At 42.4% G+C, this 25733-nt stretch overlaps 1 protein-coding gene across 1 annotated transcript in view; it reads left to right on the top strand.

Annotated features, from left to right (window-relative positions):
• The first annotated feature begins 5403 nt into the window (after positions 1-5403).
• Positions 5404-25733, top strand: part of si:dkey-106n21.1 (solute carrier family 23 member 1) — an 83377-nt gene continuing 63047 nt past the window's right edge. The window contains exons 1-2 of the mRNA XM_064928887.1: positions 5404-5573; positions 18434-18589. Coding sequence (XP_064784959.1) covers positions 5502-5573; positions 18434-18589 — 228 coding nt within the window. The 5' untranslated portion in view covers positions 5404-5501. The remainder of the gene's footprint in view (positions 5574-18433; positions 18590-25733) is intronic.

Here is a 25733-nt window from a genome sequence, read left to right as displayed (position 1 = left end):
GCTGATGGAGGACCCTCTAGGGAAATTCAGAAAGCTGATTGAGGACCCTCTAGGGAAATTCAGAAAGCTGATGGATGGTCCTCTAGGGAAATTCAGAAAGCTAATGGAGGACCCTCTAGGGAAATTCAGAAAGCTGATGGTGGACCCTCTAGGGAAATTCAGAAAGCTGATTGAGGACCCTCTAGGGAAATTCAGAAAGCTGATGGAGGATTCTCTAGGGAAATTCAGAAAGCTGATTGGGGACCCTCTAGGGAAATTCAGAAAGCTGATGGAGGATCCTCTAGGGAAATTCAGAAAGCTGATTGAGGACCCTCTAGGGAAATTCAGAGAGCTGATGGAGGGTCCTCTAGGGAAATTCAGAAAGCTAATGGAGGACCCTCTCGGGAAATTCAGAAAGCTGATGGGGGACCCTCTAGGGAAATTCAGAAAGCTGATTGAGGACCCCCTAGGGAAATTCAGAAAGCTGATGGAGGATCCTCTAAGGAAATTCAGAAAGCTGATGGAGGACCCTCTAGGGAAATTCAGAAAGCTGATTGAGGATCCTCTAGGGAAATTCAGAAAGCTGTTGGAGGACCCTCTAGGGAAATTCAGAAAGCTGATGGAGGACCCTCTAGGGAAATTCAGAAAGCTAATGGAGGACCCTCTAGGGAAATTCAGAAATCTGATTGAGGACCCTCTAGGGAAATTCAGAAAGCTGATGGAGGACCCTCTAGGGAAATTCAGAAAGCTGATTGAGGAACCTCTAGGGAAATTCAGAAAGCTGATGGAGGACCCTCTAGGGAAATTCAGAAAGCTGATTGAGGAACCTCTAGGGAAATTAAGAAAGCTGATGGATGGTCCTCTAGGGAAATTCAGAAAGCTAATGGAGGACCCTCTAGGGAAATTCAGAAATCTGATGGAGGACCCTCTAGGGAAATTCAGAAAGCTGATTGAGGACCCTCTAGGGAAATTCAGAAAGCTGATTGAGGACCCTCTAGGGAAATTCAGAAAGCTGATTGAGGACCCTCTAGGGAAATTCAGAAAGCTGATGGAGGATCCTCTAGGGAAATTCAGGAAGCTAATGGTGGACCCTCTAGGGAAATTCAGAAAGCTGATGGAGGACCCTCTAGGGAAATTCAGAAAGCTGATTGAGGACCCTCTAGGGAAATTCAGAAAGCTGATGGAGGACCCTCTAGGGAAATTCAGAAAGCTGATGGAGGACCCTCTAGGGAAATTCAGAAAGCTGATTGAGGACCCTCTAGGGAAATTCAGAAAGCTGATGGATGGTCCTCTAGGGAAATTCAGAAAGCTGATGGAGGACCCTCTAGGGAAATTCAGAAAGCTGATGGAGGACCCTCTAGGGAAATTCAGAAAGCTGATTGAGGACCCTCTAGGGAAATTCAGAAAGCTGATGGAGGATCCTCTAGGGAAACTCAGAAAGCTAATGGAGGATCCTCTAGGGAAATTCAGAAAGCTAATGGAGGACCCCCTAGGGAAATTCAGAAAGCTGATGGAGGATCCTCTAAGGAAATTCAGAAAGCTGATGGAGGACCCTCTAAGGAAATTCTGAAAGCTGATGGAGGAACCTCTAGGGAAATTCAGAAAGCTGATTGAGGATCCTCTAGGGAAATTCAGAAAGCTGATGGAGGATCCTCTAAGGAAATTCAGAAAGCTGATGGAGGACCCTCTAGGGAAATTCAGAAAGCTGATTGAGGATCCTCTAGGGAAATTCAGAAAGCTGATGGAGGATCATCTAGGGAAATTCAGAAAGCTGATGGAGGACCCTCTAGGGAAATTCAGAAAGCTGATGGAGGACCCTCTAGGGAAATTCAGAAAGCTGATGGAGGATCCTCTAGGGAAATTCAGGAAGCTAATGGAGGACCCTCTAGGGAAATTCAGAAAGCTGATGGAGGACCCTCTAGGGAAATTCAGAAAGCTGATGGAGAACCCTCTAGGGAAATTCAGAAAGCTGATGGAGGACCCTCTAGGGAAATTCAGAAAGCTGATGGAGGACCCTCTAGGGAAATTCAGAAAGCTGATTGAGGACCCTCTAGGGAAATTCAGAAAGCTGATGGATGGTCCTCTAGGGAAATTCAGAAAGCTGATGGAGGACCCTCTAGGGAAATTCAGAAAGCTGATGGAGGACCCTCTAGGGAAATTCAGAAAGCTGATTGAGGACCCTCTAGGGAAATTCAGAAAGCTGATGGAGGATCCTCTAGGGAAACTCAGAAAGCTAATGGAGGATCCTCTAGGGAAATTCAGAAAGCTAATGGAGGATCCTCTAGGGAAATTCAGAAAGCTGATGGAGGATTCTCTAGGGAAATTCAGAAAGCTAATGGAGTACCCTCTAGGGAATTTCAGAAAGCTAATGGAGGATCCTCTAGGGAAATTCAGAAAGCTGATGGAGGACCCTCTAGGGAAATTCAGAAAGCTAATGGAGGACCCTCTAGGGAAATTCAGAAAGCTGATTGAGGACCCTCTAGGGAAATTCAGAAAGCTGATTGAGGATCCTCTAGGGAAATTCAGGAAGCTGATGGAGGATCCTCTAGGGAAATTCAGAAAGCTGATGGAGGATCCTCTAGGGAAATTCATAAAGCTGATTGAGGATCCTCTAGGGAAATTCAGAAAGCTGATGGAGGATCCTCTAGGGAAATTCAGAAAGCTGATGGAGGATCCTCTAGGGAAATTCAGAAAGCTAATGGAGGACCCTCTAGGGAAATTCAGAAAGCTGATGGAGGACCCTCTAGTGAAATTCAGAAAGCTGATGGAGGACCCTCTAGGGAAATTCAGAAAGCTGATGGAGGACCCTCTAGGGAAATTCAGAAAGCTGATGGAGGACCTCATTACTGATGGTCTTTCTTTTTATTACTGGGTTTTTCTTTCTGCTTGAATTTTGTATTTATATTTTGATATGCGTATTTTCTGTCATTTATGTAATTCAGGGCTCATCTGTAAAAGAGACCTTGATCTCTTTGTATTCCCTACTTAACTTTGTCTCTTGCTTGACATGCATGAATGTATAAACATATCAGTAACATGTATGCCTATAGAGAGTCTACATTCCCTTGAACTGTTTTCACATTTTGTTGTGTTACAAAGTGGGATTCAAATAGATTTATTGTAATGTTTTGTCATTGATCTACACAAAATATCCCGTAATGTCAAAGTGAATATTACAAATTAATAAAAATTGTATAACTAAAATATAGTCATTGCATAAGTATTCACCTTCTTTGTTTAGTCAAGCCTAAATGAGTTCAGAAGTCACATTTGGCTTAACAAATCACATAATAAGTTCACTCTGTGAGAAATAATAGGGGTTGACATGATTTTTTAATTGCTACCCCTTCCTTCCTCTGTCCCACATACATACAACATATGTAAGGTCCCTCTGTCAAGTATTGAATTTCAAGCACAGATCAAACTACAATAGACAGGGGAGATTTTCAAAAGCCTTGTTGGTAGTAATTGGTAGATGAGTAACAATAACAAATCACATATTGAATATATATTTAAGCATGACCAAGTTAATAATTATGCTGGGGATGATGTATTAAACCAACCAGACACATCAAAAATGCAAGACAGGAAGGAAGCTGCTTAGGGATGTCACCATGAGGCCATTGGTGATTTTAAAACAGCTACAAAGTTCAATGGTTGTGATCGGAGAAAACTGAGGATGGATCACCAACATTGTATTAACTCAACAATAATGACCTAAATTACAGATTGAAAAGAACAAAAATATACAGACTGAAAATATTGCAAAACATGCTTGTTTAATGCAACATGGCACCAAAGTAATACTGCAAAGGAATACACTTTTGCCTAAATGCAAAGCCTTGCTGTATGTTTGGGGCAAATCCAACACAACACATCACTGAGTAACTGCCTCCTCATTTTCAAGCATGGTGGTGACTGCATCATAGTATGGTTATGCTTGACATCAGCAAAGACTGGGGAGTTTTTCAGGAAAAACAATCAAAAATGTGACCAACTGGGGACAAGATCAAATACCATTTCTAGTGGGTTTAGGGTTAGCATTAGTGTTAGGGTTAGAATTGGTGTTAGGGTTAGAATTAGGGTTAGGGTTAGAATTAGTGTTAGGGTTAGAATTAATGTTAGGGTTAGAATTAGTGTTAGAATTAGTGTTAGAATTAGGATTAGAATTAGTGTTAGAATTAGGGTTAGAATTAGGGTTAGGAGCTAGGGTTAGTTTTAGGGTTAGGTTATAAAGCTAGGGTTAGGTTTAGGGTTAGGGTTAAGGTTTTTGGGTTAGAGTTAAGTTTAGGGTACGGTTTAGGTTCAGGGTACGGGTTAGGAAAAATAGGTTTTTAAATGGGACTGAATTGTGTGTGTCCCTAAAGTTAGTTGTACAAGACTGTGTGTGTGCTCCTGCTTGTGTTGTGTGCATGTTTGTGTGTGTGTGTGTGTGTGTGTGTGTGTGTGTGTGTGTGTGTGTGTGTGTGTGTGTGTGTGTGTGTGTGTGTGTGTGTGTGTGTGTGTGTGTGTGTGTGTGTGTGTGTGTGTGTGTGTGTGTGTGTGTGCGCTCTCCGGCATGTGTTAGCATGTGCCTGTGTATAGTGTATCATCATCTCACATCAATGAATTAAAGGAAGGGGTTTGGTCTGCAGATATATCACACAGCCCAGCCCCCGAAGTGACTCTTATCAACTGTGTGCAAGGATTCCTCAGTGTTGATCTCACCAACCCCCATTGTAACACCTCTGGGTAGCAAAGGTTATGTTGTCTTTGCAGGTCTGTACGTCTCATATCTGATTGGAGGTTAACTTTACAGTAATGCTGTTGGTCAACAACTCAGATGTTGTAAAGGGGTCTCAGATTCATTGTATCTTTCTCTTTTTTTGTTCCTGAACTGCTGTGGTGAGATACTCTTTCTTTCTCCCTCTCCCATGAGCTATGGGCCATGGCTCAAGCCATGGTTTCTTTGTCTCTCTCCCACTCTGGTCATGCTTAGAATAATGCTTTGTAATGCTTGTTAATGCTTTGTAACTTCAGCTTTATGCCTTATAAATGTAATCATTCAATTTACAAATGAATTAAATACACTTGTATTTAGAATTCCATTCTCAGACATTTCTTGATTGCCTATTACTGTAACTGAACTACAGTCTCTTGCATAATGCTAGATCATCTGGTGGAGTCAGATTCTTAATTTAATAGACTCTGTTAACATATTAATTGAATAGTCCTATTACGAGGCACATGTGAGGTGTATATAATGTGCATATATATCAAATATTACTCATTACAACATCACAATAGACACATGACAAATGGTCATGGGATAAAACAACAAATAGTTTGGAGGGATTATACAACAACTTTTTGCTAGTGATTAAACCGTGGTTCCCTTGACAACATGACGGGACTCTTCATGCTTTCCTAAGGTCCAGAGATTCTCTGAGTTTTCCTGTGAGTGTGTAGTGTGTGGAAAAGTTTGAGAGGTCCCTGTGAGCCTCAGCGTCCAGCCACCACTGTCTCTGTGCCTACGCACCAGCATGCATCTTACCCAGGACCCGAAAGTTGAGATAGGATTGAGCGATCAGGGGACGGTCAACCCTGCCTTTGGGGTAAGTGCTGCATCACTCTCTCAAAACAACTGAAGAACTGCCAAATCACACTGCCTTAAGTATCACAGAATCTCAAATGTATGTGAATGCCTTCAGTTCAGTGTTCATTCGTTCCTTGAAATCTTTGGTTTCTTAAGCTGAATTTCATGATGTTGGGTCTCAATTGAACACAATTTTAGTGGGATATGGGAACTTTTTCCCACTGCATTGATGCTGGTTTACTTCTGTGCAGGAGGAAAACAAAGGGCTGAGTTATTCATCTTAGAAACTAGAGCTGAATTTAAGCTACTGTGGAATGTAATTTTCCTAGAGCATACTGAACAGACTGGGTAGCTCAATGGAAGACATTGTTTGATACCACAGCATGTAGCATAGATATGTTGTTATCAAATACAGTCATGCAATCCAAAACCAATATATATACATAGAAATGACAAGAAATGACATTAAAATGGTAATAACACAGTTCTAACCTATAAACTGTGTTTTTGACTCCTGAGGAATCATTTAAATATTCTCTCCATACAATTGGCCTTTTTATTTATTTATATGAGTACGTTTTCTCTCCCACTGCAAAGCCTTAATGGTAATCAATGTCTAGAAAACGGACTCAGAAAAGCAGTTAGCCAGGATGAATTAAGATGACAATAAGGATGATTATAAGGTACACAAAAGGCCATCAGATAGCTATATTGAGTCGTTTCATCTTACCGTCCAAAGCGAATGCATGCAGCCGGTATCCTCCGTGAACCATTTTGTACATAAAACCTTCCCCATTCAGGCTGCAAAGGAGTTCATTTCCTTTACTCAATTTAATGGCAAGAAGAAGGGAAAAACTGGGAAATATGCATACTTTCTTTATGAAACACCATTTTCCACCACCATGCTAGTAACTGTCAGCCAATCAGCATTTAGGGCTCGAACCACCATCCTTATAATTAACCCTAAGGCCGGCAGCTTGTGATATTGAATTGTTTCATCTTAACCACCAAAGGAAATACATGCAGCCGGCTATACACTGGTATCCCCTGTGGACCGGTTCGTACATAAAAACGTCTCCATTCAGGCTACAAAGGTGTCGATGACACATTTATTATTACTGCTCTAATTATGTTGGTAACCAGTTTATAATAGCAGTAAGGCTATTGTGGTATATGGCCAATGTTCCAAGGCTAAGGGCTGTGTCCAGGCACTCCACGTTGCATTGTGCATAAGAACAGCCCCTTAGCCATGGTATATTGGCCATATACCACATCCCTCAGGCCTTATTGCTGAATTATAAGATGATAATAAGACATGATAAAGGGGTTGTACTGTGCATACTTATGACAAACAAGTCTTAAAATGTTTTGTAATCGCTTAATAATGCATTATAGTTATGGAGCTAAAGTATATGTTGCTGAATTACAATTTGTATTTATTTCAGGCTGAATGGAGCGCTTAGTGTACACAGCTGGATTGAGACTTTATTTATTTCAGACTGAATGGAGCGCTTAGTGTACACAGCTGGATTGAGACTTTATTTATTTCAGACTGAATGGAGCGCTTAGTGTACACAGCTGGATTGAGACTTTATTTATTTCAGACTGAATGGAGCGCTTAGTGTACACAGCTGGATTGAGACTATTTATTTCAGACTGAATGGAGCGCTTAGTGTACACAGCTGGATTGAGACTGTATTTATTTCAGACTGAATGGAGCGCTTAGTGTACACAGCTGGATTGAGACTGTATTTATTTCAGACTGAATGGAGCGCTTAGTGTACACAGCTGGATTGAGACTTTATTTATTTCAGACTGAATGGAGCGCTTAGTGTACACAGCTGGATTGAGACTGTATTTATTTCAGACTGAATGGAGCGCTTAGTGTACACAGCTGGATTGAGACTTTATTTATTTCAGACTGAATGGAGCGCTTAGTGTACACAGCTGGATTGAGACTTTATTTATTTCAGACTGAATGGAGCGCTTAGTGTACACAGCTGGATTGAGACTTTATTTATTTCAGACTGAATGGAGCGCTTAGTGTACACAGCTGGATTGAGACTATTTATTTCAGACTGAATGGAGCGCTTAGTGTACACAGCTGGATTGAGACTTTATTTATTTCAGACTGAATGGAGCGCTTAGTGTACACAGCTGGATTGAGACTATTTATTTCAGACTGAATGGAGCGCTTAATGTACACAGCTGGATTGAGACTTTATTTATTTCAGACTGAATGGAGCGCTTAGTGTACACAGCTGGATTGAGACTTTATTTATTTCAGACTGAATGGAGCGCTTAGTGTACACAGCTGGATTGAGACTGTATTTATTTCAGACTGAATGGAGCGCTTAGTGTACACAGCTGGATTGAGACTTTATTTATTTCAGACTGAATGGAGCGCTTAGTGTACACAGCTGGATTGAGACTTTATTTATTTCAGACTGAATGGAGCGCTTAGTGTACACAGCTGGATTGAGACTTTATTTATTTCAGACTGAATGGAGCGCTTAGTGTACACAGCTGGATTGAGACTTTATTTATTTCAGACTGAATGGAGCGCTTAGTGTACACAGCTGGATTGAGACTTTATTTATTTCAGACTGAATGGAGCGCTTAGTGTACACAGCTGGATTGAGACTTTATTTATTTCAGACTGAATGGAGCGCTTAGTGTACAAAGCTGGATTGAGACTTTATTTATTTCAGACTGAATGGAGCGCTTAGTGTACACAGCTGGATTGAGACTGTATTTATTTCAGACTGAATGGAGCGCTTAGTGTACACAGCTGGATTGAGACTATTTATTTCAGACTGAATGGAGCGCTTAGTGTACACAGCTGGATTGAGACTTTATTTATTTCAGACTGAATGGAGCACTTAGTGTACACAGCTGGATTGAGACTTTATTTATTTCAGACTGAATGGAGCGCTTAGTGTACACAGCTGGATTGAGACTGTATTTATTTCAGACTGAATGGAGCGCTTAGTGTACACAGCTGGATTGAGACTTTATTTATTTCAGACTGAATGGAGCGCTTAGTGTACACAGCTGGATTGAGACTTTATTTATTTCAGACTGAATGGAGCGCTTAGTGTACACAGCTGGATTGAGACTTTATTTATTTCAGACTGAATGGAGCGCTTAGTGTACAAAGCTGGATTGAGACTTTATTTATTTCAGACTGAATGGAGCGCTTAGTGTACACAGCTGGATTGAGACTGTATTTATTTCAGACTGAATGGAGCGCTTAGTGTACACAGCTGGATTGAGACTATTTATTTCAGACTGAATGGAGCGCTTAGTGTACACAGCTGGATTGAGACTTTATTTATTTCAGACTGAATGGAGCACTTAGTGTACACAGCTGGATTGAGACTTTATTTATTTCAGACTGAATGGAGCGCTTAGTGTACACAGCTGGATTGAGACTATTTATTTCAGACTGAATGGAGCGCTTAATGTACACAGCTGGATTGAGACTTTATTTATTTCAGACTGAATGGAGCGCTTAGTGTACACAGCTGGATTGAGACTTTATTTATTTCAGACTGAATGGAGCGCTTAGTGTACACAGCTGGATTGAGACTGTATTTATTTCAGACTGAATGGAGCGCTTAGTGTACACAGCTGGATTGAGACTTTATTTATTTCAGACTGAATGGAGCGCTTAGTGTACACAGCTGGATTGAGACTTTATTTATTTCAGACTGAATGGAGCGCTTAGTGTACACAGCTGGATTGAGACTTTATTTATTTCAGACTGAATGGAGCGCTTAGTGTACACAGCTGGATTGAGACTATTTATTTCAGACTGAATGGAGCGCTTAGTGTACACAGCTGGATTGAGACTTTATTTATTTCAGACTGAATGGAGCGCTTAGTGTACACAGCTGGATTGAGACTTTATTTATTTCAGACTGAATGGAGCGCTTAGTGTACAAAGCTGGATTGAGACTTTATTTATTTCAGACTGAATGGAGCGCTTAGTGTACACAGCTGGATTGAGACTGTATTTATTTCAGACTGAATGGAGCGCTTAGTGTACACAGCTGGATTGAGACTATTTATTTCAGACTGAATGGAGCGCTTAGTGTACACAGCTGGATTGAGACTTTATTTATTTCAGACTGAATGGAGCACTTAGTGTACACAGCTGGATTGAGACTTTATTTATTTCAGACTGAATGGAGCGCTTAGTGTACACAGCTGGATTGAGACTGTATTTATTTCAGACTGAATGGAGCGCTTAGTGTACACAGCTGGATTGAGACTTTATTTATTTCAGACTGAATGGAGCGCTTAGTGTACACAGCTGGATTGAGACTTTATTTATTTCAGACTGAATGGAGCGCTTAGTGTACACAGCTGGATTGAGACTTTATTTATTTCAGACTGAATGGAGCGCTTAGTGTACACAGCTGGATTGAGACTATTTATTTCAGACTGAATGGAGCGCTTAGTGTACACAGCTGGATTGAGACTTTATTTATTTCAGACTGAATGGAGCGCTTAGTGTACACAGCTGGATTGAGACTTTATTTATTTCAGACTGAATGGAGCGCTTAGTGTACACAGCTGGATTGAGACTTTATTTATTTCAGACTGAATGGAGCGCTTAGTGTACACAGCTGGATTGAGACTGTATTTATTTCAGACTGAATGGAGCGCTTAGTGTACACAGCTGGATTGAGACTATTTATTTCAGACTGAATGGAGCGCTTAGTGTACACAGCTGGATTGAGACTTTATTTATTTCAGACTGAATGGAGCACTTAGTGTACACAGCTGGATTGAGACTTTATTTATTTCAGACTGAATGGAGCGCTTAGTGTACACAGCTGGATTGAGACTGTATTTATTTCAGACTGAATGGTGCGCTGTCACACCCTGACCATAGTTTGCTTTGTATGTTTCAATGTTTTGGTTGGTCAGGGTGTGAGCTGAGTGGGCATTCTATGTTACATGTCTAGTTTGTCTAGTTCTATGTTTGGCCTGATATGGTTCTCAATCAGAGGCAGGTGTTAGTCATTGTCTCTGATTGGGAACCATATTTAGGTGGCCTGTTTGGTGTTGGGTTTTGGTGTGTGATTGTTCCTGTTCCTGTCTTGTGTTAGTTTGCACCAGTTTAGGCTGTTTCGGTTTTCACGGTATGTTTATTGTTTTTGTATTGATTTGTGTTCCTTTTTTTTCATTAAAACATGAATCTAAATAGCCACGCCGCGTTTTGGTCCGACTCTCCTTCACATAAAGAAAGCCGTTACAGAATCACCCACCATAACAGGACCAAGCGGCGTGGTGAAGAGCAGCAGCAGCAACAGAGGCAGCAGCAGGAGAAGCAACAGAGGCAGCAGCAGCAGCAGCAGCAGTGGGAGAGGCTGCATTATTTGGAAGACTGGACATAGGACGATGTATTGGATGGCAAGGGTTGCTACACATGGGAGGAGATCCTGGCGGGAAAGGAACGCCTTCCATGGGAACAGGGGGAGGCAGCGAGGAGAGAAGAGGCAGCCGGAGAGAGGAGCCGGTGATATGAGGGAACACGGTTGGCAAGGGAGTCAGCCCCAAAAAGTTCTTGGGGGGGGGCTCACAGGGACGCTAGGTAGGCGACGCTAGGTAGGAGACCCACGCCAACTTCCTGTGCTTACCGGGGGACTAGAGAGACCGGGTAGGCACCGTGTTATGCTGTGGTGCGCACGGTGTCCCCAGTGTGGGTGCATAGCCCGGTGTGGTACATTCCAGCTCCGCGTATCAGCCGGGCTAGAGTGAGCGTCGAGCCAAATGCCATGAAGCCGGCTCTACGCATCTGGTCCCCAGTGCGTCTCCTTGGGCCGGCTTACATGGCACCAGCCTTGGGCACGGTGTCCCCGGTTCACCTGCATAGCCCAGTGCGGGCTAATCCACCGCACTGGCAGGGCGACCGGGAGTATTCAACCAGGTAAGGTTGGGCAGGCTCGGTGCTCAAGAGCTCCAGTGCGCCTGCATTGTCCGGTCTACCCAGTACCACCTCCACGCACCAGCCCTCCGGTGGCAGCCCCCCGCACCAGGCTGTCTCTCCGGCTCATCCGTACAAGTGCTCCCGTCTGTCCAGCGCTGCCGGAGACTTCTTCCTCTCCAGTGCTGCCGGAGTCTCCCGCCTGTCCGGCGCTGCTGCCGGAGTCTCCCGCCTGTCCGGCGCTGCTGCCGGAGTCTCCCGCCTGTCCGGCGCTGCCGGAGTCTCAATCCGGGGGGGGGGTACTGTCACGCCCTGGCGATAGATTACTTTGTATGTTTCTATGTTTCGGTTGGTCAGGGTGTGAGCTGAGTGGGCATTCTATGTTACGTGTCTAGTTCTATGCTTGGCCTGATATGGTTCTCAATCAGAAGCAGGTGTTAGTCATTGTCTCTGATTGGGAACCATATTTAGGTAGCCTGTTTGGTGTTGGGTTTTTGTGGGTGATTGTTCCTGTCTTGTGTTAGACTGAATGGAGCGCTTAGTGTACACAGCTGGATTGAGACTGTATTTATTTCAGACTGAATGGTGCGCTGTCACACCCTGACCATAGTTTGCTTTGTATGTTTCTATGTTTTGGTTGGTCAGGGTGTGAGCTGAGTGGGCATTCTATGTTACATGTCTAGTTTGTCTAGTTCTATGTTTGGCCTGATATGGTTCTCAATCAGAGGCAGGTGTTAGTCATTGTCTCTGATTGGGAACCATATTTAGGTGGCCTGTTTGGTGTTGGGTTTTGGTGTGTGATTGTTCCTGTTCCTGTCTTGTGTTAGTTTGCACCAGTTTAGGCTGTTTCGGTTTTCACGGTATGTTTATTGTTTTTGTATTGATTTGTGTTCCTTTTTTTCATTAAAACATGAATCTAAATAGCCACGCCGCGTTTTGGTCCGACTCTCCTTCACGTAAAGAAAGCCGTTACAGAATCACCCACCACAACAGGACCAAGCGGCGTGGTGAAGAGCAGCAGCAGCAACAGAGGCAGCAGCAGGAGAAGCAACAGAGGCAGCAGCAGCAGCAGCAGCAGTGGGAGAGGCTGCATTATTTGGAAGACTGGACATGGGACGATGTATTGGATGGCAAGGGTTGCTACACATGGGAGGAGATCCTGGCGGGAAAGGAACGCCTTCCATGGGAACAGGGGGAGGCAGCGAGGAGAGAAGAGGCAGCCGGTGATATGAGGGAACACGGTTGGCAAGGGAGTCAGCCCCAAAAAGTTCTTGGGGGGGGGCTCACAGGGAGTATGGCGACGCTAGGTAGGAGACCCACGCCAACTTCCTGTGCTTACCGGGGGACTAGAGAGACCGGGTAGGCACCGTGTTATGCTGTGGTGCGCACGGTGTCCCCAGTGTGGGTGCATAGCCCGGTGTGGTACATTCCAGCTCCGCGTATCAGCCGGGCTAGAGTGAGCGTCGAGCCAAATGCCATGAAGCCGGCTCTACGCATCTGGTCCCCAGTGCGTCTCCTTGGGCCGGCTTACATGGCACCAGCCTTGGGCACGGTGTCCCCGGTTCACCTGCATAGCCCAGTGCGGGCTAATCCACCGCACTGGCAGGGCGACCGGGAGTATTCAACCAGGTAAGGTTGGGCAGGCTCGGTGCTCAAGAGCTCCAGTGCGCCTGCATTGTCCAGTCTACCCAGTACCACCTCCACGCACCAGCCCTCCGGTGGCAGCCCCCCGCACCAGGCTGTCTCTCCGGCTCATCCGTACAGGTGCTCCCGTCTGTCCAGCGCTGCCGGAGACTTCTTCCTCTCCAGTGCTGCCGGAGTCTCCCGCCTGTCCGGCGCTGCTGCCGGAGTCTCCCGCCTGTCCGGCGCTGCTGCCGGAGTCTCCCGCCTGTCCGGCGCTGCTGCCGGAGTCTCCCGCCTGTCCGGCGCTGCTGCCGGAGTCTCCCGCCTGTCCGGCGCTGCCGGGGGGGGGGGGGTACTGTCACGCCCTGGCGATAGATTACTTTGTATGTTTCTATGTTTCGGTTGGTCAGGGTGTGAGCTGAGTGGGCATTCTATGTTACATGTCTATGCTTGGCCTGATATTGTTCTCAATCAGAAGCAGGTGTTAGTCATTGTCTCTGATTGGGAACCATATTTAGGTAGCCTGTTTGGTGTTGGGTTTTTGTGGGTGATTGTTCCTGTCTTGTGTTAGACTGAATGGAGCGCTTAGTGTACACAGCTGGATTGAGACTTTATTTATTTCACCCCCCAACCATATTTCTCCTCAACCTAACAAGACAACTAAAATAACAGCTGCCTGCACAAAATCTAAATAGCAACAATTGACTGAGCCAAAGCAAACGTTCATGATAAATGTATGCGTGGACTAAACTGCAGTGTTATACATCTTTCTTCATGTCGTGGTATTTTCCCAGCACATTGAGTTGGGAAAATGCCAAGAACAGGCATATCCCACCATTAATAACCCTAAGACCAGGTACCACACATTAACATTGTCACATCAAATCAGCTCAATCAATCAAATGAATAGCACATTATTATACAATTATCTGAGTAAAAAAAAATAAAGAAATATGTACGTTGAAGAATGTTCAATGTTCATCTCCACTGCAGTATTTCCAACAATGACTTTTGCTCTTTGCTGTGAATAAATAACATTTGGTCAAATATTTTTGACCAGGATCAAAATCTCACAGAGTAAAAATGTCTCAAAAGTGTAAAAGATAAACATTGAGTCCATGACTGTCTGGAGATAATGTTTAAATTAAGGTTTGGAATGTTTTTCCGACTTCATGACAACAAGTGGAAAGTGTATCTGAACCAACAGCTTGTGTGTCCAAGATAGATCCCAGCATTTAGAGCGAAATGTCCCCAAGTTTTGAAAAAACCAATTTGGTGTATTCAGTATCAATTCAGCAACAGCATGATGCATTAAACATTAATGTAACTGTTGCATTCCACATCTGTTCTGCACTAAATACTATGCTCAGAAATGGAAGTGATGTCTACTTAAAAAAGAGAAATATCCATAATACACTATATATACAAAAGTATGTGGACACCCCTTCAAATTAGTGGATTTGGCTATTTCCGCCTCACCCGTCGCTGACAGGTGTATAAAATTGAGCACACAGCCATGCAATTTCCAAAGACAGATATTGGCAGTAGAATGGCCAGAGCTCAGTGACTTTCAACGTGGCACCGTCATAGGAAGCCACCTTTCCAACAAGGAAGTTAGTCAAATTTCTTCCCTGCCAGAGCTGACCCGGTCAACTGTAAGTGTTGTTATTGTAAACTGGGAGAGTCTAGGAGCAACAACGGCTCAGCCCCGAAGTGGTAGGCCACACAAGCTCACAGAACGGGACCGCCGAGTGCTGAAGCGCATAGCGTGTAAAAATCATCTGCCCTCAGTTGCAACACTCACTACTTAGTTCCAAACTGCCTCTGGTAGTAATGTCAGATAATGAACTGTTTATCGGGAGCTTCATGAAATGGTTGTCCATGGCCGAGCAGCTGCACACAAGCCTAAGATCACCATGCGCAATGGCAAGCGTTGGCTGGAGTGGTGCAAAGCTCACCGCCATTGGACTCTGGAGCAGTGGAAATGCTTTCTCTGGAGTAATTAATCACTCTTCACCATCTGGCAGTCCGACAGACAAATCTGGATTTGTAGGATGCTAGGAAATGCTACCTGCCCCAATGCATAGTGCCAACGGTAAAGTTTGGTGGATGAGGAATAATGGTCTGGGGCTGTTATTCATGGTTCGGGCTAGGCCCCTTAGTTCTAGTGAAGGGAAATCTTAACGCTACAGTATACAATGACATTCTAGATGATTCTGTGCTTCCAACTTTGTGGCAACAGTTTGGGGAAGGCCTTTTCCTTTTTCAGCATGACAATGCCAATGGTGCCAATGGTACATAAAGTGAGGTCCATACAGAAATGATTTGTTGAGATCGGTTTGGAAGAAATTGATTGGCCTGCACAGAGCCCTGACCCCATCAAACACCTGTGAGCCTGGCCTAATTGGCCAACATCATTGCCCGACCTCGCTAATGCTCAAGTCCCCGCAGTAATGTTCCAGCATCTAGTGGAAAGATTTCCCAGAAGAGTGAAGGCTGTTATAGCAGCAAAGGGGGGATCAACTTCATATTAATGCCCATGATTTTGGAATGAGATGTGCGACGAGCAGGTCTCCACATACTTTTAGTTATATAGTGTAATTTGCCCATATATGGTTGCTGAGGTTGTTGAAAATCCACAGTTGGTTGTGTTAGTAAGGTGGCAAATTAGTAACTGATTGCCAAGACTCTGGACTCTTATACTTCTAAAGTGGAATGAGGGAAGTGAAGGAAGTTCTAGTGGGAAGGCACATGGTTATGATTCGAGATTAGATGGTCATTATGCTCATGTCATGCTGTACAGTAGGCTACACACCAACGTGCAGTGAAAAACTCCCTTCTACCAAGCTATTAGAACATTTCTATCAATGTCTATGGCAGGGATGGGCAACTCTAATCCTCGTTGGCCTGATTGGAGTCACAATTTTTCCCCAGCCCCATCTAGCAGACCTGACTCCAATAATCATCTCATCAAGATCTTCAGTTTAAAATGCAATTAGTTTAATCAGCTGTATTTGCTAGTGATGGGGAACAAGTGTGACACCACTCCGGCACCTGAGGACTGGTGTTGCCCATCCCTGGTTTTGGGATGGCCACATGGTGGAGGTGGAGGGGAAATCCATTAGGTGGCAGCAAAAGACTAGCAGATCGTAGCCTGAGCATCCCACTGAAACCAGCTGTTGGATAAGTCTACCTTTTGTGGCTCAAACAAGCAAAGACACATGGATTGGTTCTGAGAAATCCTGTTGAATTCTTTGACTGTGTTCATGTGATGAGGCATCGGAGGTACTGTTCTCAGATTAAAGGCTTTCAGAGTGATTTTAAGGCTTTTCTTGTGACAGTTGTAAGATTTCTGTACCTGTTGAACACATTGCTATCCATTTCTGCTTGAACCTTTTTCCCCAAATACAGCACCTGCTTCCTCTCCACCTCTTGCCAGTGAAAACATATTCATACCACACATTTGATACGTATCATTTACCTTACCTCAATGAGAGATTGGGCATCATGATGAAGGTAGCTATGTTAGCAATAGTTACAAAAGAAGATGTAACAGCTGTTTGTAGATACAGGTGTTTGTAGACACAAATAAGGTGTATGACTGAACATAAGCGTTATCATGTGCGTGTCTCTAGAATGCAAGGAATATCCATACCTGCAACTGTATAATTGGTCAATTCAACTTATTGCCCGATTAAACATGGCTAATGTTACTTGAGCTCAGTCAACAAAGATATCCCCCTTTTTAAACAAGATGTAATCCATAGTGAATTAGTTAAAACATTGCGGAAGAATACACAAAGCATAGGGAAGGTAATACATCTTGAGGGATACGTGTTAACATGTACCTGACTTCTTTATCTTAAGGACACCGACTGGTTTTAAGTAGCGTCGGTGGGCTATATGGGCCTGTTTACCGTCAGAATGGATTACTAGCTGCCCACACCGGTGCCATTTTCTACCATATGGCCAATCACATGCTCCCATCAGACTCCATATAGATTTCCCTTTCACGGTGGCAGGGTGCATGGGACAGAAGATGGGCTCCATAGCTCAGGCCATAATAGTGACATGGATATGGATTCCTATGGGTCATTTCAGTGATTGATCAAGTACTGTGGCCATTACACAGTAGCACTAGTACATATTAGACATACCCTTTTTCTTTGTGGTAAAATAAATATATTTTGGGATGGTAGGAATACAACTTTGACTTCCTTCACAGGCAGATGTTTCTTGTTTTCTCTTTTAGTCTTTGGCATACTGTTCTTTTAGAATGAATTTGACATCAGAGAAGAATGTTAAAGGGAGGTAACACAATCCTATGTGGTTGTCGTAGGACTGTTTCTGTTTTTCTCAGAAAACCACTAAACACTGTATCTTGAGATATATGTTTTACTTTAAAAATTATTCTTAGTCTTTGAAGAGTACTATACTTTTCTCGTTAACTTTTCTTCTCCAGGAAATGGTATATGTAAGATGATAAACTGGGTGGTTCGAGCTCTGAATGCGGATTGTCTGACAGCCCTGGTACAGTATACCAGGTATACCACGGGTATGACAAAACATTTATTTTTATTGCTCTAATTTCATCGGTAACCAGTTTATAATAGCAATAAGGCACCGAAGGGGGTTTGTGATATATGGCCAATATACCACGGCTAAGGGCTGGGTCCAGGCACTCCGCGTTGCGCGTAAGAACACCCTTAGCCGTGGTATATAGGCCATATACCACACCTCCTCTGGCCTTATTGCTGAAGTATACTGTACTGTATGGCGTCATGGAAGTGAATGGTCAGTGAACTAATTTATCAAGAATTGTAGATTTTTAGATTGTTTTGGGAATTTCTTATGATAATAATAATAATGTACTTTGATGTCTATTTTTCTAGCTTGACGGGTAGCCTCAGAGGGTTATTTGTAGGTCACAAAATGTATGTCAAAGCATGTAAGCTTATGTAAGTATGTACAGTATTGTATTGATTCTTGAAGAATATAACTTATAAATACAAAAATATAAGCGCGTTTTACTCCAATATTTGTAAATATAAACAAACACTATATATCCTCAAAACGTAGTTAAAACTATAATTTTGATATCATTGATGGTCAGTCCTTACACCCAAAGCTGTGTCTATGAATTTGAGAGTGGTATCATTTCTTCAGCCCCACCGCTCACCTTTTTACCGAAATAGTGGTGGGAGACAGTTTGTTATTGTTTCAACTGTAGATTGTCAATTTTAGGCTCTGAACTATATGGAACAATGAACATAACCGCACATTTCAACTTCTCCTCTAAAGACAGTTTTCCTCCACAGGGCCCAGACAGTGGTCAGTCAGAGAGGATTGACATGGATGGGGCTCACACGGAGGGTCTGGAAGAAGGTCAGGAGGACCAGAACAAAGGCCTAGACCTGGTCTACTCCATCAATGATAGGCCACCATGGTATCTCTGCATCCTGCTGGGCTTCCAGGTAAGGGAACAACACAGTGCAGGTTGTACCCTGTGTTAACCTCCAGGGTTGGGCTCATTTTCATTTTCATTTAGTTAATTCAGGAAGTGAACTGAAATACCCCTTCCAATTGAAAATTAAGAAGCTTAGAGGAAAATTGGAATGTCAATTTATTTCCTGAATTGACTGAATTTAAATGTGATGGACCCAAAACCTGCTGTGAACCAGACATCTTCTTTATTGAGGAAACATGGACTTACTACGACTGTAATATGTGATTGTCTCACCTAGCTACCTTAAGATGAATACACTGTAAGTTGCTCTAGATAAGATTGTCTGCTAAATGACTAAAATGTAAATGTACATCCTTTACCTACTCCCTATTCCCCTGTATATATATATCTCTCTTAGTCTACAGTTAAGTCTCCCTATTCCCCTGTATATATATATATATATATCTTAGTCTACAGTTAAGTCTCCCTCTTCCCCTGTATATATATATATATCTTAGTCTACAGTTAAGTCTCCCTCTACCCCTGTATATATATATCTCTCTTAGTCTACAGTTAAGTCTCCCTCTTCCCCTGTATATATATAAATATATATCTTAGTCTACAGTTAAGTCTCCCTCTTCCCTGTATCTATATATCTCTCTTAGTCTACAGTAAAGTCTCCCTCTTCCCCTGTATATATATTTATATATATCTCTTAGTCTACAGTTAAGTCTCCCTCTTATAACCATTTCCCATCTAGCATTTCTTGGAAATAGTTCTGCATGCTGGTTCCTACTGTAAGTCCCCATCTCATGCGACTCCTGCTCTGCCTTTCCTTACTCACTTCGAAGTCACCCCATATTCGATGTCACCATTCCTCAAAGGTAAAAAACATAATGGACAGGAAACAGCCCATATCTTAATTAATAAGTACCGCCATTGTGCCGGAGTGATTTAAGACTTTTATACATTTTGAACATTGTTTGCTTGAGCAACAGACTTCTGGGTTTTACCATTGGATTAGTATTTTTCTTCTATTTCTTCTGCATCTGATGTTTGTGAGACAAGGGTGGACCCGAAGAACCCGGGGCCAGTTATTTTTTACAAAAACGTCTGTAGTCAGAATGGTTTGAGCTGCAAAAAAAAAGTTATACTTTCGACTCATCTGTCCATAGAACATTCTTCCAAGAGTCTTGATGATCATCCAGGTGCCTCCCGGCGTTTTTTTGCAATCTTGAGTCAACTTTTTGGATGATATGGGTCCCATTATGTCTGGCGAAAACTAAACACATTCATTCCAAAGTAAAAACCTCATACCAACGGTCAAGCATGGTGGTGGTAGTGTGATGGTTTGGGGATGTTTTGCTGCCTCGGGACCTGGATGACTTGCCTTAATAGAAGAACCATGAATTCTGCTCTGTATCATTGAATTCTAGAGGAGAATGTCAGGCCATCTGTTTGTGAGCTGAAGCTGAAGCACAGCTGGATAATGCATAAAAACAATGATTAAAACCACACAATCAAGTCTACATGAAAATGTTTAAAAAGCAACACATTTGAAGTTTTTGAATTATCTAGTCATAGTTCAGACCTAATCCCAATTGAGATGTTGTGGCAGGACTTAAAACAAGCAGTTCATATTTGACAACCCACAAATGTTGCTGAGTTAAAGCAGTTCTACATGCAAGAGTGGGCCAACATTCCTCCACAGCGATGTGAGAGACTGATCAACAGGAAGCATTTGGTTGCAGTCATTGCAGCTAAAGGTGGAACAACCAGTTATTGAGCATATGGGGGAAATTACTTTTTCACCCAGGGGAATTGAGTGTTCCATAACTTTGTTAATTAATTACATTTAAAAAATATACATATTTCTTGTTGCAATTTGTAAACTCAGGTTCCTTTGATATAATATTAGGTTTTGGTTGAAGATCTGACAACATTTAGTGTCATAAAAATATGCAAAAACAGAGAAAATCAGAATGGGGCAAATACTTTTTCACAGCACTGTATCTATGAAAAGCTAAGACTCTCACGAACACGCACGTGTAACATGTTTGTCTCTATGATGCTCACAAGTTACACAATAGTCGTTAGAAGGTAAGAGGTTCTTCTACACAGAAGATCATAGGAAATCTCAGGACATTGTGTCTATAATACTGTAATAAGCTCACATAGTTGCTGTCAAAAACTCCAAACTTCACACAGTTGTCACTGGATATGAATTTCCCACAGAGCAAACAATTTCTGTACTTACAGCCGGGAGGGGAAACTTTTTACTGGGTGGGGCCACTATTTCCTTCAATTCTACACATTTAGCCATAGGGGGTGGAGGAAAATGTTTACGGATTTTAATATGACAACTGATGATCAATGGGCCCACCTCAGTCGGTAATTCGGTTATGCTTACTACAATTTCAGATAGCTGACCTCTATCTAAAATAATTTAGCTGACATGGGCCTATTGAGTGACTGCTAATAATATTGGTTTGCAGGCCTACAAAGAGGTGCCGCCAGTCGCCCATCCCAGAATGACAGCATTCATATAAAATCATTGTCTTATCAGGTTTTTGCTTATGGCGACCCTATTAGTTAAATTGACATTTGTCAATACCAATCATTAATGCAACTGTTTGTATCAAATTGTTCTTTGTTCTACCTGTTGCTCTGGTTGTCCTGAAAATAAAATGGTAAAATACTTAATTGTGAGGCTAAATATAAATATTACTCAATAAATGAAAAGCAGATTTTTGCTTGGGTCTCGGGACTGATAGGGTTACATTTCCCATAATGAGGAGGTTGGACAGACCCTTTAACATGAAGTTCTGGTGTATAGCATCGACCAGCACTTTCTGGAAGACCTGAGCAGACATCAAGGATGTATAAGCTCAAAGGCTCACCATAAGGTCAGGATATTTAGTATATAGTGCCCTCAGAAAGTAATCAGACCCCTTGACTTTATCACATTTTGTTACCTTACATTAAATCCTCAGCAATCTATACACAATATCCCATAATGACAAAGTGAGAACAGGATTTTAGATTTTTTTTCTAATTTATTAAAATAAAAAACAGATACCTTATTTACATAAGTATTCAGACCCTTTGCTATGAGACTCAAAATTGAGCTCAGGTGCATCCTGTTTCCATTGATCATCCTTGAGATGTTTCTACAACTTAATTGGAGTCCACCTGTGGTAAATTCAACTGATTGGACATGATTTAGAAAGGCACACACCTGTCTAGGTAGCCTAGTGTAGTGGTTAGAGCGTTGGGCCAGTAACCAAAAGATCGAATCCCCAAGCTGACAAGGTATATAAGGTCACACAGTTGACAAGGCATGTCAGAGCAAAAACCAAGTCATGAGGTTGAAGGAATTGTCCTTAGAGCTCCGAGACAGGATTGTGTTGAAGCACAGATCTGGGGAAGGGTACCAAAACATTGAAAGTCCCTAAGAACGCAGTGGCCTCCATCATTCTTAAATGAAAGAAGTTTGGAAACACCAAGACTCTTCCTAGAGCTGGCCGCCCAGCCAAACTGAGCAATCGGGGGAGAAGGGCCTTGGTCAGGGAGGTGACCAAGAACCCGATGGTCACTCTGACAGAGCTCTAGAGTTTCTCTGTGGAGATGGGAGAATGAAGGACAACCATCTCTGCAATACTCCTCCAATCAGGCCTTTATGGTAGAGAAGCCAGACTGATGCCACCGGCAGGGACTGGGAGACTAGTCAGGATCAAGGCAAAGATGTATGGAGCAAAGTACAGAAAAATCCTTGATGAAAACCTGCTCCAGACTCAGGACCTCTCAGACTGGGGCGAAGGTTCACCTTACAACAGAACAACGGCCCTAAGCACAAAGCCACGACAACGCAGGAGTGGCTTCGGGACAAGTCTCTGAATGTCCTTGAGTGGCCCAGCCAGAGCCCAGACTTGAACACGTTCGAACATCTCTGGAGAGACCTGAAAATATCTGTGCAGCAACGCTCCCCATCCAAGCTGATAGAGAAGAATTGGAGAAGCTCCTCAAATACAGGTGTGCCAAGCTTGTAGCGTCATACCCAAGAAGACTCAATGCTGTAATCGCTGCTGAAAGTGCTTCAACAAAGTACTGAGTTAAGGGTCTCAATACCTATTTAAATGTGATATTTAAAAAATGTAAAAAAACAAAACCATTTTTGCTTTGTCAATATGGGGTGTTGTGTGTAGATTGATGAGTAAAAAAAACAATTAAATACATTATAGGATAAAGCTGTAATGTAATAACATGTGGAAAAAGTAAAGGGGTCTGAATACTTTCTGAAGGCACCTGTGAACAAGGCCTTCAGAGATTAGTCAAAAGATAGACACAAACATAAAGGAGGAAGTGGATCTCGCAAACCATGAGGGTCCTATGATGTCTAAAATGGCACCCTATTCCCTATGTAGTGCACTACATTTGACCAGGACCCATAGGGCCTGAAATGGCACCCTATTTCCTATGTAGTGTACTAATTTTAACCAGGACCCATAAAGCCCAATTGGCACCCGATTCCTTTTTTAGTACACTACTTGTGACGAGTCCCTATAGGGCTCTGATCAAAAGCTGTGCACTATGTAGGGAATAGGGTTTCATTTCCCACATATACTTTCCCACGTATACACATATACTTTCTCATTTTGGATGGCAGGGTAGCCTAGTGATTAGAGTGTTGGACTAGTAACCAAAAGGTTGCAAGTTCAAATCCCTGAGCTGACAAAGTATAATTCTGTCATTCTGCCCCTGAACAAGGCAGTTAACCCACTGTTCCTAGGCTATCATTGAAAATAAGAAGTTGTTCTTAAGTGACTTGCCTTGTTAAATAAAGGTAAAATTAAAAACTACATTTTGATCCCAACTCAAAGCTGGTGTGTGTAGCCAAAGAGTTCATGTCATCTGACCAAAGCACCGGTTCCAATCTAAGTGCCGTTTAGTGAAGTCAGCATGAAAATAGAGCTCTTTGGCTACGCACACCAGCGGCGGGTTTGGCATCGAAATGAGAATAAATGAGCAAAAAATTACCCCGTACCTACTGTAAAATATGGTGGTGGATATTTGATGTTATGGGGCTATTTTGCTTCCACTAGTCCTCGGGCCCTTATTAAGATCAACCGCATCATCAACTTTATCCAGTACCAGGACATTTTAACCAAAAACCTGGTTGCCTCAGCCAGGAGGCTGAAACTTGACAGTAAGTGAACAGTATCATCCAGCAAGACAATAACACCAAACACACATCGAAACCCACAAAGAAATGATTAATTGAAAACAAAATTATAATTTTTCAATGCCCATCTCAGTTTTCGGGCTAAAAACCCATTGAATTGAAGTGGACAGTCCATAAGCGCAGACAAACGATATCAAGGATCTGGAAGGATTCTGTATTGAGGAATGATCTAAGATCATTGTGACCATTGTGATCATCTAAGACCAATGTGTTCTCCAACTCATAAAACATTTCAGAAAAAGTATCCGTGTCGTTATCCTCGCAAGGTGAGACATTGATAGGTATTGAAAACAGGGGTGACAATAATTTTGAACCCTTTTTAATTTTTTTAATTTTTTAATTTCACCTTTATTTAACCAGGTAGGCTAGTTGAGAACAAGTTCTCATTTGCAACTGCGACCTGGCCAAGATAAAGCATAGCAGTGTGAACAGACAACATAGAGTTACACATGGAGTAAACAATAAACAAGTCAATAACACAGTAGAAAAAAAGAGTCTATATACATTGTGTGCAAAAAGCATGAGGAGGTAGGCGAATAATTACAATTTTGCAGATTAACACTGGAGTGATACATGATCAGATGGTCATGTACAGGTAGAGATATTGGTGTGCAAAAGAGCAGAAAAGTAAATAAATAAAAACAGTATGGGGATGAGGTAGGTAAAATTGGGTGGGCTATTTACCGATAAGACTATGTACAGCTGCAGCTCGGTTAGCTGCTCAGATAGCAGATGTTTGAAGTTGGTGAGGGAGATAAAAGTCTCCAACTTCAGCGATTTTTGCAATTCGTTCCAGTCACAGGCAGCAGAGAACCCTACCTTTTTGATAAAATAAATATGACTCTCTGAGCAATTATATTAGTATAAAATAATATATATTTTTACCATACAATATAGCTCAATATTTGAATGACTTATTTTATACATCATTTTATTCATCTTTATCAAGGGCGTCAATAGGTTTGGACGCCACTGTATGTATGTAGTAACTTATATTATTAATGGTAGCGGTAGTTATATTAATTGTAGGCCTATTAGTAATTTAACAACTTATTTTGTGCTTAAATTTTTGTTGTTGCTGTTAATGTAGCTTCATTGCCAAAATTCTGACCTATCCCTTTAAACCAAATGTCATTATCGACTAATAGTGTATTTTCCCATTGCACTGTGTCAACATTGGACTATCCAGTTCCAGGCATAAGCGACATAATCGGTCACTTAGGGCCCCAGTTGGGGTCTCTTGGCAGTAAGAATACACCAGGTGCAAATTCAAAATTTGGTTGTGCATCAGCGGTTTTGCCAATTTTTAGATTGATAGTTAGTCTAGCCAGCTATCTAAACTTGTATTAACAATGGCCGAATACCAACTGGGCACGCAGGGCCCTAACCTCCAGGGGGCCCCCATTGATTTTGTTAGTCATTCTCACTCATATTAATTTAACATGGCATAAGTCATTACAAAAGGTGCAGAATTGCAGGAAATTACCTGCACAACGGCACATTTATGCTCTCTACCCCATGGCAAAATGAGTAGAATTGCAGGAAATTAACTGTAAAACATAAAAAATGTTCTCTACACCGTCAAGAGGGAGGCCACTAAAATGTTTTGCCATGCTTGTGTTATGCTAGTATAACACAAGAATTTGCACACCTACATGCTTAAAGCCCAGGGCTACCATGTCAAAGAAAGTAACAGAGGAGCTGAGGGGACAATTAAATGCATATCCTGTAGTCATTCAGCAAATATGTTTCCACACTACTGATTTCAACAATGTGTTTGTAAGGTCAGGCGGGTGTTTAGGGTGATTAAGGCTACCACTGAAAAGAGGAGGGCCAGCTAAGACCTGGGCCAATGTTGGTGTTATCCAACTTCAATGAACGCATTATGCGAAAGTTGTGTGCGAAATGTGGTTTTGGCCTGGGCCAAGGG

The sequence above is a fragment of the Oncorhynchus masou genome, chromosome 22 (genome assembly GCF_036934945.1).
Source record: "Oncorhynchus masou masou isolate Uvic2021 chromosome 22, UVic_Omas_1.1, whole genome shotgun sequence".
NCBI lineage: Eukaryota > Metazoa > Chordata > Actinopteri > Salmoniformes > Salmonidae > Oncorhynchus > Oncorhynchus masou.
The sequence above is the reverse complement of the archived record's forward strand: the minus strand, read 5'-3'. Positions and strand labels throughout refer to the sequence as shown.